This window comes from Archocentrus centrarchus, chromosome 18, assembly GCF_007364275.1.
Source record: "Archocentrus centrarchus isolate MPI-CPG fArcCen1 chromosome 18, fArcCen1, whole genome shotgun sequence".
NCBI classification, from domain to species: domain Eukaryota; kingdom Metazoa; phylum Chordata; class Actinopteri; order Cichliformes; family Cichlidae; genus Archocentrus; species Archocentrus centrarchus.
The window spans coordinates 12,014,056-12,034,394 of NC_044363.1; the positions used below are offsets into that span (position 1 = coordinate 12,014,056).

The window sequence follows — 20,339 nt, forward strand, 5'->3', positions numbered from 1 at the left end:
CAAGAATGACAATGAGAAAAAGATCTGCAACTCAAATGCAAAACCTCGCCAGTTTGTGCCAGATGTTCATCAGCGAACAAATGTGAAACTACAAGGAAAATTTAATAAGTTATTAGAGAGAAACTGTTGATTTCCAGCTCAGCGCTCTGCTCAGCTGTGACCTCAGGAAACAGCTGAGACACAAACCTGGTAACAAGGTGGTAAACAAAAGTTTAATACACTAAAATAGAAAAAGACTAAAGAAAGAGAATTTTAAATGGGCTTTATGGGCCATAATAAACTAGTAAGACACTAACATGTTAAAGCTACTTCTATTTTCAGCTTTGGGTTATTCTGCAACCACATCCAAAAAAAATAAAAGAAAAAGAAAAAAATAGGGTAGATTAATTTTCTCTTTTCTTGTTTTGTTTTGGTTGTCATTTGTTGTGCCCCCTTTTTTTTTCTCAATATTTTCTTTTCAAAATAATATAATATTTAACCTCACTGTGTGTTATTCTTGCAACACACAAATTTACCTTTTCTGTGTAGAAACAGCAGGGGCAACATGAGGTTGAAGGGCAGATTGAACCATGTACCACATGACATTAACACACATCCATCATTTCCCTTAGACATACGCATTACATTCCAATTCAGATCCCAAACAAACCTGATCTCAATGGTATAAAATGCTCTGAGCTTTGATTGGTTGACCCTCTGCCTGTTCCCGCCCTGTTCTCCTGGGCCTGGATGAATCAGGACACAGAGAACAGAAAGGCTGCAGAAGGAGGTGATGATTAAAATTGATATCAAGAGGAAGAAATACACGATGACAATGGCCATATCTTTGATAATTATACAACCAGTCAAGGCAAAGCAAAGCAGCCAGACGCAGCCTATGGTGATATTCCTGATTCTGGCTCCTCTTTCTTTTCTTAGAGTCAGATAAGTGACGGGATGAACAACAGCCAGGTAGCGCTCCACATACATGAGCATGTGAAATAACTGTCTAAATCAGGTGAAAGCTAAAAGATAGTTAACTCAGCAATGTTATTGTGCATTGTGGAAAAAGCCATAGAAATGTTTTGTTCTGAGCTTCTTTGTTTTTCTGCCCCACTCCACATGTGAAAGCAGCAAACTAGTAAAACACGTCAGCAACAAAATTATTTTGACATAAATGCTGAGAACATAAAAATACACCCACAGAAACTGCTGTACAGTCACACAGACCTTCTCTGCCTCAGTGTCCTGCATTTATTCATACATTAACACACACTGTGCAAAACACACCATGACTGAACTGGGATCATTTCACCTGCTGCAGTTTGCTTTTATCAGTTCATCAGAATAAACAGTGGAAAGAGTGTAGATAGTGTGCAAAATCTTGTGCATTTAAATAAACCACAGTCATTAAAAGCATCATGCGTCACTGACTCACCTCTATTCTGATCTCTGCTTTGCATCGGATATTTCCCTAGTAGCACGAAACATGTAAAGCTGTTTGTTTCCAAAGCATATTCAGATATCCCTCTAGATTTTTTTATTTTCTTTTACAACATCCATCCATCCATCCATCCATCCATCTATCCATCCATCCATCCATCCATCCATCTTCAGGGTTTGGGGGGGGTCCTAGGCTGTGTGCCCAGTGTTTTATGTTTGGTTCTGTTTTCACTGAGTTTTATGTCCTAGTTTGTTTTAGTTTGAATTGTCATCTTAGTTTCCTGTCTTGTTTGTATTTATCGTTTACATTTTGATTTCCACAAACAGTCACCTCAAGGTTCTTTTTATTGAAAGGTAAAGACCCTATAATAATTACAGATAAAACACAATTATCAAAACAACCCCATTGGAATAAAACTACCCAGTACACCATTGACGAATAAGATCATGATGTACTATAAGATCAGAATAAGATCAGATCAAGATAAGATCATGGCTAAGAAGGAGAACTGGACCTCTCGACGTCGACTGCCACGACTACGTGAAGTACCCTCTGAAAGCCTACTAGAAGATGTGAATGCAGCACTACCGGACAATCCCTACCATGACTATCACTGAAACCAATCAGTTGATGTATACCACGGCAGCATCCTTGATCCTTGAGATGCTTGGCTCTAAGATGAACAGCAATAAGGAGCAGTGCCCTCCATGTAAACGACGACTTGAGGCTAAGATCAAGGCAGCACGGAGGGAAGTTAGCCAGCTCTCAGAGCTGCAGAAAGGTGGGATGAAGAAAGTGGTGCCTATGAAGTACAGCAGGCTGTCCATACTGTCATGGTCCTGGACCGCTGGCCGAGCGTTTTGAGTTTCTTTTGTGTTGTTTTCTTTGTTATGCTTTTTAGGTTATGTTTCTCAGTGTTTCTTAGTTATATTGTTTGAATATGATGTTTAGTTTCCCGTGTTGTTTTTTGTGTATGTTCCCTTTGTTAAGTTTTCAGTGTTAGGTCTGTGTCTGTTATGTTTAGTCAGTTCCTGTTTTATTTTGACAGTCTCGTGTTCCCTGTGCTTTGTGTTTAGTTTTGCTTCCCCTTTGTCATTAGGTTCATTTGGTTCACCTGTCGTCCCCTGTTTCCACTTGCTCTAATCCCCTTGTGTGTATTTAAGCCCTTAGTTTTCCCTCTGTTCCTTGTTCGGGTCCTCGTCTTGTCCTCGTGTGTGTGACAACCGCTGTGTGTTTTGTTTTCCAAGTTTTCGAGTGTTTCAAGTTTCGAGTTGCGTGTGTCTTTTTGTTGCGGGCTCCCCATCCGCCTGTATCTTGTTTGAAGCCTGTTTTAAATAAACCTGCACGCCAAACCAGCTCTCGTCGTGTCCTGCACTGGGGTCCTCCCTGCCTTGCCTGCACCAGCCGTGACACATACCTGAGGACTTAGAGACTGCCAGGCAAAGACTCACAGCCTTAGCTAGCCGCCTAAAGAGCTATACCAGAGAGATAGAAGCCAGGAGAATAAACCAGATGTTCTCCACCGAACCATCCAAGGTATACTCTCAGTGGCAGGGGAACAATATGAGAAGACCACCCCCACCAAAATGGAGATGGAGCAATACTGGAAGAGCATATGGGAGAAAAATGCAACACACAACACTGATGCTCAGTGGCTAGTGGATTTAAGAGAAGACCACAGCAAACTCCCCCACGCCTGCACCAGTACTCCAAGCCTATTATAGAATTTAAAAGAATCTTTAAACTGTGCTTCAAAAGAATTATTTTACTCATTCAGGAAAAGAGGCTTTCTCTTAGTAACCCTTGCAAATAAGACATACTTGCTCAGCTGTTTTTCCCTAATTGTAATTCTAACATTTAACACTAACTGAGGCCTGCAGAGTCAGAGATGTAGTCCTTGGATTTTTCTCTGTGCATTTCATGGTCTGACCTTGGGGTGAATTTGATGAGAAGTTTTCTCCTTCACAGATTGTAGCATTGTGTTAACACACCTCAACTCTTCAGAGAGCAGACTGACAAAACCAAGGGCATTTAATTGTAGGAGTACCTGCTGATACTTATCCTTTTTTTTTTTTTTTTTTGAATGACTATGTTCCACTTATGATTTTTGAGACTGGCCCATAACAAAAAGTAATCATTTCTGCACTGAAGTTGAATTAGTTTAGAACACAATCCTAATGGGTTATCGCCTGTGTGGAATTTGATCCCTGGTGGAATTTTAAAATTTACTCACTCAGGGATCTGGAGGCAGGAAGGGCATTTTAGAGACCCCTCCGTGGGATTAAAGAGGTGGGAGGAGGGCCTGAGCCTTCAAGTAGAGTCAAGGTGAGGAGTCCCGAGCTGGACCGATCACTATACTCTCTGTTACTCTAGCCTGTGAGAGGGTTGACCTGTTGGGCTTGTTGTGCTGTATACAGCCTTTTAAGAGGGATTTTGTTTTCTATTATTTTTGGGGGAAATACACATTTACAAATAAAGTAAAACATCGATTTCCATCAAGACCTGCAGCTGCTCATTTTCACCATTGTCAGGGAAAACTTCACAGCCTGTAAATTCTCACTGAGGAATAATTGGAGATATATAATCTCTCCAGTGTGTCCTGGGTCTACCCCAGGCCTCCTCCCACCTGGAATACCTAACCCAAGAGGTGTCCAGGAGGTGACCTAGTCAGTGATGATGAGCAAATGATGCTTTTGTGAAGCATTGAATCACTTGAACCAATTTCAAAAATTGTCTTATTACTCAAAGCTTCAATTACAGCAGCCTCCTCTGGAAAAGTGCAAGGCTTTTAATTACTCACACGCATGCACACATGATGTGTCTTACTTTTGCAGAAAATGCCATTTGTTCTGAATCACCTTTGCTTTCTTTGAGACACACAAATTTTTATTGAATATTATGATATCATGTTCTATTTACAGATAAAGATGGATGAATGTATGGGTTGTGAGAGTGTTGGGGAAAACATGGCATACACTGGGTGTGTCTGTGTAGCCACAGTTGTGGGAAGTGAAACACTCCCATCATAAAGAATTTAATTTTATTTGTATCCATATTATTCAATGTTAGAAGTTGCCATTGAACAAAATCTATAACTTTTATTATGCTAAAGCAATTCACTTTTTATTCATTTTTAAGACTACTTGTAAAACTGAATCTAATGTCTTCACATCAGCAGTTTATCTATCCACCACACAATTTGCACAATTTGTGTGAACAAGAGTCACACAAAGAACAAAAAATTACCAAAATGAGCCAAGATAACAATGGTATACTCACAAAAGACAGAGGGAGGCACACAGGTGTGCACGGCAATTATAAATAAATGAAGCACCAAAAAATAAATAAATAAATAATACAGTCAAATAAAACTGAATCACTACAAAATAAAAAAGTCAAAATAGAAACCCAAACCCTAACAATATTGCAAAAAGCCAAAACCAAAAGAAAAACTACAAATAAAAGATGTCCAACTTAAAGGCAAAAATTTGGTAAGAAAGAAGGTGGTAAAAAATTTTAACATACTAAGATAGCAAAAGACTAAACAAAGAGATGTTTAAATAAATATACTTAGAGCTTTATGGCCCAAAATAAACTCGTAAGACTTTAACATTTTAGAGCTACTTGTATTTTCAGCTTTAGTTTATTCTGCAACCACATGCCAAAAAAAAGGACCAAAAAAAGAAAAAAAATCAGACAAGGTAAAATTTTTTCTGATCTTATTCTCGTGTTGTTTTCGTCTTTATTTATTGTGTCCAAAATTATTTGTTGTTCCCCCAATTTTTTCTCAACATCTTGTTTTCAAAAATATTATAACATTTAACCTAATTTTGTGTTATTCTTGCAACACACAAATTTCCCTTTTCTGTGTAGAAACAGCAGGGACAACATGAGGTTGCTGGGAATATTAAACCAGACACCACAAGACAGTAACACACATCCATCATTTCCCTCATATATATTAACCACAGTCCAATTCAGATCCCAAACAAACCTCAACACCAACATTCCCAGTATGGTCACAATGGTGTAAAATGCTCTCAGCTTTGATTGGTCAACTCTGTCCTTCTTTCTGCCCTGTTCTCCTGGGCCTGGATGAATCAGGACACGGAGAACAGAAAGGCTGCAGAAGGAGGAGATGATTAACGATGATATCAAGAGACTGAAATTCACAATGATAATGGCGACCATATCTTCAATTATTATGCAACCAATCAATGCAAAGCAAAGCAGCCAGATACAGCTTATGCTCATGTTCCTGATTCTGACCCCTCTTTCTTTTCTTAGACTCAGATAAGTGACGGGATGAACGACAGCCAGGTAGCGCTCCACACAGGTGAGCAGGTGAAAGAAAGTCTGTCCAAACCAGGCGAAAAACAAAAGAATGAATGCCAAGTGTAGCATTTTTAAACTATTCATGGAGGTCCCAGAATATCTAAAGATACATGCAACGACATACATCAGGTCCATGATGACCATGTTGTAGGCGAAGCTGTCAGAGTGACTCAGTGTTACTTCTGTGGAGGTGGAGCGCTTTTTCCACCACTCTTGGAGACCATGTTGGAGGATGAGGATGCAGAGAGGTAGGACGAGGAAGATGGTGGTGAGGTCAGATGCACGAAAGATGAAGGAGCTCGGTGTGGAGATGAGACACTGCATGTATAAAGGCAGGGAGGTGTTTGTGTTGGAACGGTGGTGGTCAAAAAACGAGGCAGTTGAGAACGATGAGTTTGCTGACATATCTTGAAAATAGAAAAAAAGTGAGTCCACTTTAATAGACATGCCAGTTAAATCTTTCTATTTGGACTATCAGATATGTTTTTTCTTTAAAAATCAAGCTAATTCGTTTAAATTTAACTTAGTGCTATATTGCATTTAGGAAAACGTCATCATCATCTGTCAGTGTATGAGACCTCTACTCTGAGCTTAGTTTTGCATTGCATATTTCCCTGGAAGCACGAAACATGTAAAGCTGTTTGTCACCAAAGCATATTCAAACATCCATCTAATTTTTTTCATTTTCTTTTAAATTGTGCTGTTTTTTGCAGTTTCTCTGGGCATTCTGCATTTATTTACTCCTAAGAACATTTTTACCAGTGAAACACATGCAAATGTTCCATTTCCACTGTTGTTGCTCTACATTATTAAACAATGTCATGCAGGCAGCCCCACACAGACATGTGGCAAAGTGATGAGACAAGTCTTCTCTATATAGACGTCTTCTTAAAATTGTTACTTAATGAATAAAGGTAATATGTTGCCACACAAAGCTTCACCAAAGATTTGAGAAGATATTAACTTGCAAAACAATAAAGATACATCTAAAGAGTTTAAATATCACCTGTCTGACCTGTTTTTGAAAACCTTTTTTCTGTAAGATACTCAAAATCCAGATAATCAGTTATTCAGAAAAATACAGAATTTACACACTACAGTATCAATGAGTACCTGTACTTAAAATTAGTTTATTTTTGATTTAAAAAATTAAGGATTAATTTTCTTTTCTAAATGAAAAGAAATACTAACCTTATATGTGTTTGTTTTCTGAGCGTCCTCCCTCTGTCTCCCTTCTCTGTGGACTCCTGTTCCTGTGTCACGATTTGCGCAAAATTTATCAGACTCCACTCCACCCCTCTCTGTCGATAAGGCCAATTTGAACATGGTTTATTTGCATTCAATAAATCTATGTCAAAATAATGAACTGAATTGTTATTTAAATCACACCTCTGACTGCAGTTTAGTAATCTGAAACATGAAGCAATATTTATAAGCATGACAGAAAAAAATTATATTAATAAAATTAAATTAAAGTTATATTATTAATAACCTTAAGAAAAACTTACATTATTATTATTACTATTATTTATTTATTTTTTCTAATTCACCTGAGGCGTGTACAGTCAGAGATGTAGTTCTTGGGTTTTTCTCTGATGATTTCAGGGTCTGGCATTGGGATAAATTTGGTGGGATGTCCACTCCAGCAAAGATTATAGGATTGTGTCAACACACCTGAATGCCTCAGACCAGCAAACTGCCAGAACTTCTGCCTTCATAGTGACGCTCATACTACCTAAGTGCATTTAAATAACTGTAGCAGCAACTTAACCCCTTTTTTTCTGCATGATTATATTCCACTAATAATACATTTTTCCACATTCTTGGAGACCATATTGGAGGATGAGGATACAGAGAGGTAGGTTTGGTGTAGAGATGAAAGCCACAGATCAAAGAAGGAATGAGTGGAGAACGATGAGTTTGCTGACACCTCAAAAAGATGAGAAAAAAGTAAATTCACTGGAATGGACATGCCCGTCAGATCTCTCTCTGTCGCTCTCTCTCTCTCTATATATATATATTAACCAACCGGCCCCAGACTGTGAGACTTGGCCCCCATCTCTCCTCCACCCGCACACTGAGCACTGGCTCCCCACAGGGCTGTGTGCTGAGCCCCCTCCTGTACTGTCTCTACACCCATGACTGCAGTCCGGCCCACAATAACAACCTCATCGTCAAATTTGCTGAAGACACCACAGTGGTCGGACTCATCTCAAAGGGAGATGAGGCAGCTTACAGAGAGGAGGTCCTGAAGTTGACAGCCTGGTGTTTAGAGAACAACCTGGTACTGAACACCATGAAAACCAAAGAGATCATCATCGACTTCAGGAAGCACAGGACTGACCCAGCTCCCCTCTACATCAACGGCGAGCGTGTGGAGAGGGTCCACACCTTCAGGTTTCTTGGTGTCCTCATCTCTGCTGATCTCTCTTGGTCAGATAACATCACAGCTGTTATCAAGAAGGCTCAGCAGCGACTTCACTTCCTGAGGGTCCTCAGGAAGAACAACTTGGGCTCAGACCTGCTGTTGACCTTCTACCGCTCATCCATTGAGAGCCTGCTGACCTACTGTATCACAGTATGGTACGGCAGCTGCACTGAGGCAGACAGGGTCAGGCTTCAGAGGGTAGTCAAGACAGCACAAAGAATCGTTGGCTGCCCTCTCCCCTCCCTGATGGACATCTACACCTCCCGCTGCATCAGCAGAGCCAGGAACATCATCAAGGACAGCTCACACCCTGGCTTTGACCTGTTTGACCTGCTGCCCTCTGGCAGGCGCTACAGGTGCATCAAAGCCAGAACAAACAGACTCAAGAACAGTTTCTTCGCCAGAGCAATCACCACCCTGAACTCACACACTCACCCACTGTAACTGTGCAATATTATATTATTCATACTGAACAATATCTAACATTCCTATATTGTGTAATATCCAGTATTCATTCACTAGTGCAATATTCATTCACCAAGTGCAATATTCATCATCTTCATTATTATATGTATACACATATTTACTTTTCTTACAATGTACATATACACCAATGTATGTATATATTTTTATACATTCTATTTTTTTTATATTTTACACATTGTTTATTTTCTGTATATCTCTTGATTATATTGATTATACTAGATTATAATATTTTTATTTTTATTTTAGAGAGTTTGATTTTCTGTTACATGGCACTGAACAGGAGTGGCCCTCCAATCTCATTGTACATCCTGTATAATGACAATAAAGGCATTCTATTCTATTCTATTCTATTCTATTCTATTCTATATATATATATATATATATATATATATATATATATATATATATATATATATATATATATATACATATATATTAGGGGTGGGACTTTAACGCGTTAATTTCGATTAATTAATTACGGGGAAATTAACGCGTTAAAAATTTTAACGCATTTTAATAGCACTTTGCACCGTGGAACGTTTCTCAGTGCACGAGTTCCCGGCATACAGATTATATCGACGCACAATGTCCAAATTAGGGGCCGCATCCTGCGAAGGACCCGGCCCACGTCTTTCGCAGCCCACGAACACCACAAAGGCCGGAAGTGAGCGGCTAGCCTTCATATCAGCTGCCGTCACCTCTGTGTAGCTCATGTCACCTAGCAACCGTGAGTGCGAAGCACAGCTGTGTAACAGCAGCTGGTTAAATGGAGAATGAACTTTTTCTCCTTTTTGTGGTTTAATTTGAAGTCTTTAATTCAAAATAAGCTGTTAAAACAAGCGTAACACATTTCAACATCAAGGAATACAGCTGAGAGAATGATTAATTTCCAACTATAACAAGTGAGACATTAATGTTGACTAAAACTATCCAGTTATGATGCTTAACTTTAATTTCAGGTGTTTGCTTATCACAGGAGCACTTCCACCCTTCATTGGTCTGTGTAGTAGACTGGTGGGAAAATAAACAATATTTTGAAGTTTAAGCTTATGTATATTGATTCATTCATCAACTAAACTTAAATTAATATTTATCATGTTAAATATTGAAATGCGATTAAAATGCGATTAATTTCGATTAATTAATTACAAAGCTTGTAATTAATTCGATTAATTTTTTTAATCGAGTCCCACCCCTAATATATATATATGTATATGTATATATACATATGACTCCATGAGCACGTGGCAGCACAAATAAACCAGCTGCTACATGATACAGGTTAAGACACACCCAGGATGGCTGAAGGCCGGATATTTCTGATCCCAAAGAATCCCCAGAACGGACCGGTCCAATCCAACTACTGGCCAACAACCTGCTCCCATACAACATGGAAACTCCTGTCAGGCATCATAGCAGCAAAGATGAACAGGCACATGGTTCAATACATGAGCGAGGCCCAGAAAGGTATTGGCAGAGAGACCAGGGGAGCAAAACACCAGCTACTGGTAGATAGAGCAGTCACTCAAGACTGTAAAATCAGACTGACCAAGAGAAGTGTAGTCAAATGATAAAAAAGTGAGGGAAGGTAGTCACAACTGAGGAGATTGCATTACCAGAAGGCAGCATTGCAGACAATGAGGACAGCTAAAAGTACCTTAGAATTCCACAGGCAAATGGGAATCATGATGAAGCCACTAGGAAAGCTGCAACCACCAACTAGTAGAGAGTAAAGCAAGTTGTAAAGAGTGAGCTGAATGGGAAGAACAAGCTCCATGCTATCAACACAAATGCCCTGCCAGTTGTCAGATACCCTGCTGGGATAATAAGTTGGCCAAACGAGGAAATAGAAGCCAGATTTTTTTTTTTTTTTTATTAAAAAAAAAAAAAATTCCCAGCTTGGAACAATACACAATTCTCATGGCTATTTTAGGCCATAAGATTCCTAAAATCTGGAGCCTAATCCAGACTGTTTAAGGCCAACCAGATATTTAGTCTACAAATTAAAACTGACAGATACAATATCTGTGAGGGTAGAAGCTTTAGGAAAAAAATTCAGGTAGTTTGAAAAATTTACTATCATTGTGGTGAAATATTTTCTAATGACAGGAGATTTATAAGAATCAGCTTTGTGTTCACTGGGAAATACTAAATCACAGCTGTAAATCAAATACAAAGAAATGACAAAGTAATGCCACATATGTCTGAGAATCTTGAAAGGAAGACAAAATATGAAACTGTGTGAAGTCAAAACTTTCATGAATTTAGTGTCATTTCCAATTCAATATTAAGTCCAGAGTCAGAATTCAAATTCAGAATGAGTTGAGGGTTATTCGGGTTATTAATTAAATAACTAACAGGCTGCAGTCTCAAAATGAGCAACCGTTTTTATTTTCTGCTTTCAAAATATTCTGCTTACAGTAGGCTGTTTCTTTTCTATGGGGTAAATGAGGGAATGATTGATGCAGTAGTTCCAGTTTCTGTTTCTTTGGCTGTTTACAAAACTGAAACAATAAACCACACCTGAGAAGAAGAAACTCTGACAGGCTGTCAGTGTGGAACATTTTCACTATAAACTTTGATCCAACATGACTTCTCTTCTGTGTTCGTTCTCACAGTGACATCTAACCTGATGACAGACTTTGCACCAACAGCAACACAACACCACCTTCCAGCACTCAGAGTGAGTGATATTCAGTACAGATAAAATCCAGAGGCTTGAAGCTTCAGCCTCTGTTGTTTACAGCTCTGTTATATTCAGCCTGGAGTTCTGGACTCTTTCACCTTTGCTTCAACACACAGGAGACAGATTAATATAAAATCCTGGTAACAAAATGATCAAATTTGCAGGAATGTGGTAAATGGACTGGTTGTTATATAGCGCTTTTCTATTTCATGTTGAGCACTCAAAGCACTATTTCCATTTAGTTTGCAGATGTTTCAGTAAATTTTTGCACTTATTTCCATTTTTTTTCTATTAAAATGTGTCTCGAGCTGTTGGGCATGAAATTCAGCTCATTGTGTTTGTGTTTCAATCATTAAAACCAGGCTGTGCTAACAGTAAATCTTGAGGAACTGGACTGTAATCTAACACACCTGAACTCTGTTCAGTCAGTACAAACCATGAAGGCGTGTCAGCACCTGTAGTGAAAGCATTTATACAGCATTCAAACGCTGCTTGAGAAAGTGAGCTGCAGACTGAAGCACAGTGTTGATGAACATTTGGTAAGATTTAAATTATTTTCTTTAAAGAGAAATATATATTTTTAATTATATTACTCTTGAATATATATTGACTTACATTATTGTTGTCTATATTTAGTTGTAATGAAGCTTGCTCAAATTTTATTAAAAATTTAAACTGCATATGAACCAGGTTTGTAAAACAAAGTCTCTGCAGTTCTTCATGCTTAAATAAATGGAGACGTACCAGAGCACTAAATAGTGATGAACCCAGAGAGCTGCAGAGTGACAGAATTATAGACAGAAGCTGTTAAGCATCACTTTGATAACAGTTTTCACTTTATCACAAACTCATGGTTTGCTTGAATTTTTAAAGAGAATCTATCATTTCATTTGTGATTTTTTACTTCTCTTTTTTCTGAAATAATTTTATATCTTAAGGATAATGCAATGCAGATATAATATAGAACAGTTCACTGCCTTCATAGCGAACCAGGAAGGATACAAAGAGAAACTGAGAACAAACATGAAGACATAAAGAAACCCAAAGTATAAAAACTTTTCTCTTGATCAGGTAGCTGCAATTGTGACCAACATGGAAAGGTACGACACTCAACACCTCACAGTGCATTTTCTAATACCGTATCTATTCTTCCTACAACATGGTATTCAGCATTACTGTTTGTGTTTTATTTGAACATCATGTAAATTCAAACAAAACCTACAAAATTGTAAGACACCATGATTCTGTGGACTGTTCATGCTGTCACCCTCCTAAAATAACGGCCTGAGCAATTTTTAATAAGAATTTCAGTTTTGCCTAAATCATCATATTTTCAATACTTGATTCAGTTGTTTTTGCATTTTCTTGAAAAACCTGATAAAATAGCTTAGACCATTATTTTAAGAGGGTGACAGTATTTTTTTTCCCTCATTAAGTCCCAAGAAAACAACCTAAATACTGTGTAGTTTGGCTTTTACTAAATTCTATTTTACATGAAGATGCCCTCTATTTGTATCGCAGCCCATAATGAAGAAAACTGTACCTAATAAAACATAAACCTATGTGACTCATGCAGACTGGTTAAAGACAGCATCCAACCCTGCAGTCAACCTACAAACAAAATGAGCTAAGAAAAGCTAACATGACAAAAACTTCATTAAATTTATTTCAGTTAATCTCAAGCTTCTTAACTACCAGTAACTGCAGTGGGATGGCTTTATTTTTTATACCTTTAAATTTAAAAATAGCAACTTTTTTTTTTTAACTTTTTCTTCTTTTTTTCTTCTGCCATTTTTTATTCCTGCAAGTAATTTTGATTCTTAATGGCTGCAGCATGGAGGTTTATGTATGTAGCAAATTGCAATGGGTCAGTCTTGCACCTGGGTTGATGAAATTTCTGCCATTTGGTCACCTGCTCATCCATTGAGCCAAACTGAGAAGAGAACTGAGAAGTGAGAACTGAGAAGCTTCAAGTTTTATAGATCCACTGTATTCGATTCTTGGAAACACGTCATAGTTTCTCCAGTACTTGTTGCTGAAGGCTAAAAACGTAATTTTCCTCTCTGATGGTCTTTGTCTCTGTCTAATACCTGCCTATAAATCAAATCACCATTAGTAAGATCAGATAGATCACTCATCCAAACAAACAAACAAAAAAACCAACCAAATATTGAAAAAATGATGATGTAGGCAAAATGAAAATTCTCATTAAAGAAAAATTACTCAGGCCGTTATTTCAGGAAGATGATTTGTGCAAAATTGAACAAGACTTCTGGAGTTTGTTTTTCTTTTTTTTTTTGTTTGTTTTGTTTTTATCTGGGCACCACAGTGGAGTGGTGGTTAACACTGTTGCCTCACAGCTAGAATGACATCTAGAAGGCCTGGGTTTGATTCCACCTTGGCCCAGGCCTCTCTGTGTGGAGTCTGCATGTTCTCCCCATGTCTGTGTGGGTTTCCTCCCACAGTCCAAAGGCATGCAGTTACTGTGGTTAGGTTAATTGGTCACTATAAACTGCCCATAGGTGTGAATGTGAGTGGTTGTCTGTTTCTATGTGTTGGCACTGCGACAGGCTGGCGACCTGTACAGGGTGTACCCTGCCTCTCACCCTATGTCAGCTGGGATAGGCTCCAGCGACTCTGAACAGGATAAGAGAATGGATGGATGGGCTGCTTCTTATGTTTGTGGGCATTCTGTAAAATGGTAACTGTTGATAATATTTGATGGCATTTTCACAGAGTCAGTCAGGAGTCAAATGTTTCCATTTCCCACCAGAATCACACTGACCTGGACTTCATATTCATGGTTTGTAGATGTGAAAGGATAGTTTTTCACAAATCAACATAGATGTGACCTTCTGTGCATTTGGATAGTGTAATGTATTCTCTTCCAGCTGCTGGAGGACAACATTGTTGCTTTTGTGAAGAATGAGCTAAAGCAGATGAAGAGTTCTCTGAATCCAGATTATGAAAAATTCTTAGAAAGTCAGAATGAGGATGAGGAGCAGAGGAGCAGAAGAGAGGCATTTCTGAAGCTCACAGTGCACTTCCTTCAGAGAATGAAGGAAAAGGAACTCGCTGCCTATCTGCTAAGCAGTAAGAGGATTTACTTACATAAATTAATTCTCAAGAAATTGTTATATTGAAATCTTTATTTTAATTCTTTTCTTTCCTGTAGAAAACTCCCGTCCATGCTTTAAGTGTAAACTTAAATCTAACATGAAGAAGAAGTTCCAGTGTGTGTTTGAGGGCATTGATAAAGCACAGACTCTATCCATGCTGAATCAAATCTACGCAGAGCTCTACATCACAGAGGGAGGGAGGGGAGAGGTCAATAATGAACATGAGGTCAGACACACTGAAACATTTTTCAGGAAAGCAGACAGAGCAGAAACAACAATCAGACGTGAAGACATCTTTAAAACTGAAAGAGACAAAGCAGTCAGAACAGTGCTGACAAAGGGAGTGGCAGGAATCGGAAAAACATTCCTAACACAGAAGTTCACTCTGGACTGGGCTGAAGATAAAACCAACCAGGACATCCAGTTCATGTTTCCATTCACTTTCAGAGAGCTGAATCTGCTGAAGGATAAAAAGTTCAGTTTGGTGGGACTTGTTCATCATTTCTTTACTGAAACCAAAGAAGCAGGAATCTGCAGCTTTGAAAAGTTCAAGGTTGTGTTCATCTTTGATGGTCTGGATGAGTGTCGACTTCCTCTGGACTTCCACAACACTGAGATCCTGACTGATGTCACAGAGTCCTCATCAGTGGATGTTCTGCTGATAAACCTCATCAGGGGGAATCTGCTTCCTTCTGCTCACGTCTGGATAACCACACGACCTGCAGCAGCCAATCAGATCCCTGCTGAGTGTGTAGACATGGTTACAGAGGTCAGAGGGTTCACTGACCTACAAAAAGAGGAGTACTTCAGGAAGAAATTCAGAGATGAAAATCAGGCCAACATCATAATGTCCCACATCAAGATATCTCATAGCCTCCACATCATGTGCTACATTCCAGTCTTCTGCTGGATCACTGCTACAGTTCTGGAGAATTTGTTAAAAACAAGTGAGAAAGGAGAGCTGCCCAAGACTCTGACTGAGATGTACATCCACTTCCTGGTTGTTCAGATCAAAGTGAAGAACATCAAGTATGACAGAGGGGGAAAGACAGATCCACACTGGACCCCAGAGAACAAGAGCATGATTGAGGCTCTGGGGAAACTGGCTTTTGAGCAGCTGCAGAAGGGCAACCTGATCTTCTATGAATCAGAGCTGACAGAGTGTGGCATCAATATCAGAGAGGCCTCAGTGTACTCAGGAGTGTTCACACAGATCTTTAAAGAAGAGAGAGGGCTCTACCAGGAGAAGGTGTTCTGCTTCATCCATCTGAGTGTTCAGGAGTTTCTGGCTGCTCTTCATGTCCATCTGACATTCACCAACTCTGGTGTCAACCTGCTGGAAGAAGAACAAACAGCATCAGTGCCGACTGAAGAGCCTTCAGTGAGACACTTCTACCAGAGTGCTGTGGACAAGGCCTTAGAGAGTCCAAATGGACACCTGGACTTGTTCCTCCGCTTCCTCCTGGGTCTTTCACTGCAGACCAATCAGACTCTCCTACGAGGTCTGCTGACACAGAGGGGAAGCAGCTCAGAGACAAATCAGGAAACAGTCCAGTTACAAAGAAAACCATCAAACCATGCCTTGAAACCAGAAAACACAGTTATGTGCTGAGGTAAAAAGTTCAATTCAGCATGGACTTTGGCATTTGAGCTCACTAAGCAACTGCTTAGTTCTGATCAGGAAGGGTGGGCTTTTCAAGAGTGAGACCAAGACATTTTTCTGTTTGGAGTTTGCATGTTTGTGCTCCTGCTTCCTCCCACAGTAGAAAAAAAACTTTTCTGTTTATCACTAACTAAAACATAATGTAATCAGTACTTAAGAGATAATGTTGGCTGTCATGAACTGTCTGTGTGTGTGAGAGTCAAATAAACTGGGCTATATTCATGAAATCAGTCCTTTCAAAGTTTCTCCTTTGAGTGAGTTGGAAAACTGCTGAGATTCAACTTAGTCAAGTATTCATTTTTTTCTGCATATTTTTTAAATTTATAAAATTTTGAATTTGTTTTTTCTCCCTTTGCGTGTCTCCTCTGTGAACTCTTTGTGTATTCATTCCAAATGTAATATGCTGCTTATATATACACACACATACATACAGACACCTCATTTGATAAATGAGCTGTTACACAAACTTTAATGAAAATACACACAGACATGCACACACTGAACCTGAGGCTGGCACATCATAGAGAATTTAACTTTATTTGTATCAGTATTATTTGATTCAGTATTTACCATTGAACACACTCTATGACTTTGTGCAAAACTAATTCTGTTTCTTCCACATCAATAGTTTACACACAGGAAAGCATTGAAATTATAATCAAATCAACCCACAACACACATAAAGGCAAACAAAACTCAACCAGTAGAAGAACAAAAAGTCAAAACAGAATCCCAAAAACAATATTACCAAAAGTCAAAACCACAAAAATAATGAGAAAAAATCTGCAACCAGAAAACTAAAAAAAAAAAAAAATAGAACTTAATCACATTAGTTTATGCCAGAGGTTCATCAGTGCTTTTAAGGAATTGTGAAACTACAAAGAGAATTAAAGAAGATATTAAAGAGATACTGCTGATTTCTCACTGCTTTGATCAGCTGTAACCGAGACCTCAGGAACCAGCGGAGACACAAATCTGGCAACAAGGTTTTAAACAAAGTTTAACATGCTAAAATAGAAAAAGACTAAGAGAGCTAAAGGTCCCACTTTATGTCAAAACGAGCGATTTATGACAGGCAATAAAAAATTATTATGATTGATAATTTTACAACCGAATATGTCATATTTCTATAACCGGAAATTGTTTTCATAATATTTCATATTGCATATATCATAAACGGGCAGTGAAAATCTAGGTCGGGAATGCTTGTGTACGACTAGATGAAATTGTGAACTTTTTTCATGAAAAAGGCTCCTTTTTATAGAACAAGGAGTGCTTGTGTGTCGACTGATCAGGGATATTTTTATTCCATTTTTTACTGAACAAATAAGACCAGCTGTTTTTAACCCAAGTGACTCAGTGTAGCTCCCTTTCTAATTGAAATGACGAAAAACGCAGTATGCCTGTGGGTCGCAGTGGAAATCGCTATTAAATTTTATATGTATATGTTAGAATAACAGAAATCAAGATCCGTCTGGAACGCTAACGCTGCGAGGGAACACAGAAGCTGTTGTAATTTAGCGATCAGTATTTGCAGAGGTGCTGAGTCAGCTGTTGACACTCTGAGGCCCCGTTTACACAACGGTGTCGTTTTGATGCGTTTCAGCCTTCCGTTTACGCGATAGCGTTTCAGAAAGGATCTGCGTTTACACGGGGACACGTGAAACAATGAAAACGATGTAATTCCCATGCCAGGCCACAAGTTGGCGTTGGTTTTCTCTTTGCAAAGCATGTTTACGCAAGACGCGCATGTGTGGAGGGACACAGTAGGAAGCGCGGCAAGTTCGTTATAGTGATGGGAATTCCGGCTCTTTTCAGAGAGCCGGCTCTTTAGGCTCGGCTCCCAAAGAAGAGCCGGCTCTTTCGGCTCCCAAATGGCTCCTTAGATTTTAATTTTTTAAAAGTGTCAAATGAATTACTAATGTAAAAGCATTCATTAGGCCTATATCAAACACTTCTTTATATACTCAACATATAATAGAGTGCTCCAAATACAAATTATAAAATAAAAGATTGGAGTTGATCCTGTTTCTCCTGTCTGATGACCTGCCCTGTTTTGTTCTTCTAATTACACTGAGGGATGAACAATTCGTATACAGTATACCTATGTAGGTTGTTTGTGCAGCCTGCTCAATATTAAATTTTAAATTTGCAGTCTGCTCTCTGTCAGAATAATCCTTTAACGCCAGGCGATCGCTGCTGAATCGCGGGTTTCCTGACCTTACAAGCCGTGAACAGCTGATTAAGACGTAGCCTCTCACCGCAGAGTCAGCTGATCAATTTCCTTGATCAGCTGGCTTTTCACCTTAACTCTGCGACATTCGTGCTATCGAAAAAATTCAAATGGTTCCTGAAGGCTCAGAAATTACACTTCACAGTCATGTAGTGGTATTACGGTATTTGTGACGGAAGTCCGCAAATGCCGGCACTTTTGAAGTACACTGTTTCTCATTCGACATGTTTGGAGGTCTAAGGTTAAAATGTGTCCAGTCTTTGCTACGCTTTCCGTCACTCATTTTTGTCACCGTTCCTGCGTGTAGCCTCTATGTAACGCGCAACTTTCTCCGAGCGCATTTTGCAGGAGCCCCTCCCTCTCTGGTGTTTGTTTACTCACTGTGCAGTGTGGACCCTCCCCTCCCGCTCAGTGTAGACGATCATATACTACCAATCATCTTAACCAATCACGTGCGGTTTACACACAAAAAAAAAAAAAGGAAACGAATGAAAAGAAAAAAGACACGGCTCACTATCGGGAGCCGGCTCCCGTCGTTCACTTCAAAGAGCCGGCTCTTAGAGCCGGATCGTTGGCGACCGACCCATCACTAGTTCATTACTTACAAAACAGCCAATGCGAGAGGTTTTGTGTGGACTGACGATGAGGTTGGATCGCTGCTGCACACAGCACTGAATTACAAAATGTTAAAAACACAAGAAAAGCACAAGAAGCACTCGTGAATCCGCGAGTACTGTTTATCAATTTGTGCATGCGCGGAAAACTGTGGCTGTCACAACTAGGGTTTAATATTTTTCCCGAAAATGACATGAATCAAATCCCGGGAAATGACGAGCCATTTCCCGGGAATCCCGGGAAAAAGTTTATTTATTTTTTTATTTTAATTAGGCCTTCTGTAGCCTGTGTCGGCCTTAACCTATTGTGATATTGTAGAGGTAGCTTTCCAGCTATGTCCTGTTATGCCCAGTAGGGGGCAACGTCGGCTTGATTAACGCAATAAAACCTACATCTGGACATTGGAGTGCTCGAGCTATGCGGTGTTGTATCGTTCCTCAACACTCCCTTAACAAATATAATTCGAATATTCCTCCATTGTACATGGAATTATACCAAGCTATTTTACAACTGCTGGTGCAAAACAATACGGTTCATCTCCACAGCATTGATAAAGGCTCAGCCACGCTGTCGTGGCGACATCTGTTGCGCTATATCTCCACCAGTGGAACGCTGTAATAGTCATTGAAAAGTTAACTACCGTACTACACTATAATATGACATAACACAGGGCCTTGAGTAATGCACTACGACTTGGTCATTGCCATTCTGGCAACAACAAATTTATAACACCGTGTCTGAGGGTTAAAGTAGGTTCGCTGTGAATCGTCTATTGAAAAACTGGCTGATCCTTATAGCCTAAAAAATATACATTTTACTCAACTCCATTTTAAAAGCGAAATATGTTAAAGCAATCTATTTCATGATAATTTCTTCACACATTAGGCCCGTATCCTAATTCATGATTGTTAGTAAGCGGCTGCAAACGAGGAAAAGAAACACTCGAAGTTAAACAGATATTTCTTTATTGTTCAGGGCAGGCATATTTTATAGGCTATATAATGCAATATAACAATATATAATAATATAAAATTATATAATACAAAATACCTCAGGGTAAACACATTGCCTACGATTTCAACAAATTAAAGAGGAAAAAACCACAACTGTGTAATACCTCTATTAAAACGCTTGAGATGAAGGCTGAAGCCTTAAACGGAGGCTGAACGTGCCTGAAATGAAGAGTAATGCTTTTCGCATTAAACAAACCCTTCTCTCAATATTTCCTTAAATTTAACATTCTGAAGCTTTCTTTTCTTTCTGAAAGTCAAATCAACGCGCGCGACTTTTTTCCCGGTTTCCCGTCTAACGTTTCCCGGGAAACGGGAAATGGTTCTGATCGCATTTCCCG

General features: G+C 39.1%; 1 protein-coding gene across 1 annotated transcript in view; it reads left to right on the forward strand.

Moving 5' to 3' along the window:
- The first annotated feature begins 1,914 nt into the window (after positions 1–1,914).
- LOC115797004 (NLR family CARD domain-containing protein 3-like) overlaps positions 1,915–20,339 on the forward strand; it is a 38,732-nt gene continuing 20,307 nt past the window's right edge. The window contains exons 1-6 of the mRNA XM_030753491.1: positions 1,915–1,968; positions 5,711–5,759; positions 5,910–6,006; positions 14,095–14,161; positions 14,250–14,451; positions 14,534–16,026. Of these exons, the coding sequence (XP_030609351.1) occupies positions 1,915–1,968; positions 5,711–5,759; positions 5,910–6,006; positions 14,095–14,161; positions 14,250–14,451; positions 14,534–16,026 (1,962 nt within the window). The remainder of the gene's footprint in view (positions 1,969–5,710; positions 5,760–5,909; positions 6,007–14,094; positions 14,162–14,249; positions 14,452–14,533; positions 16,027–20,339) is intronic.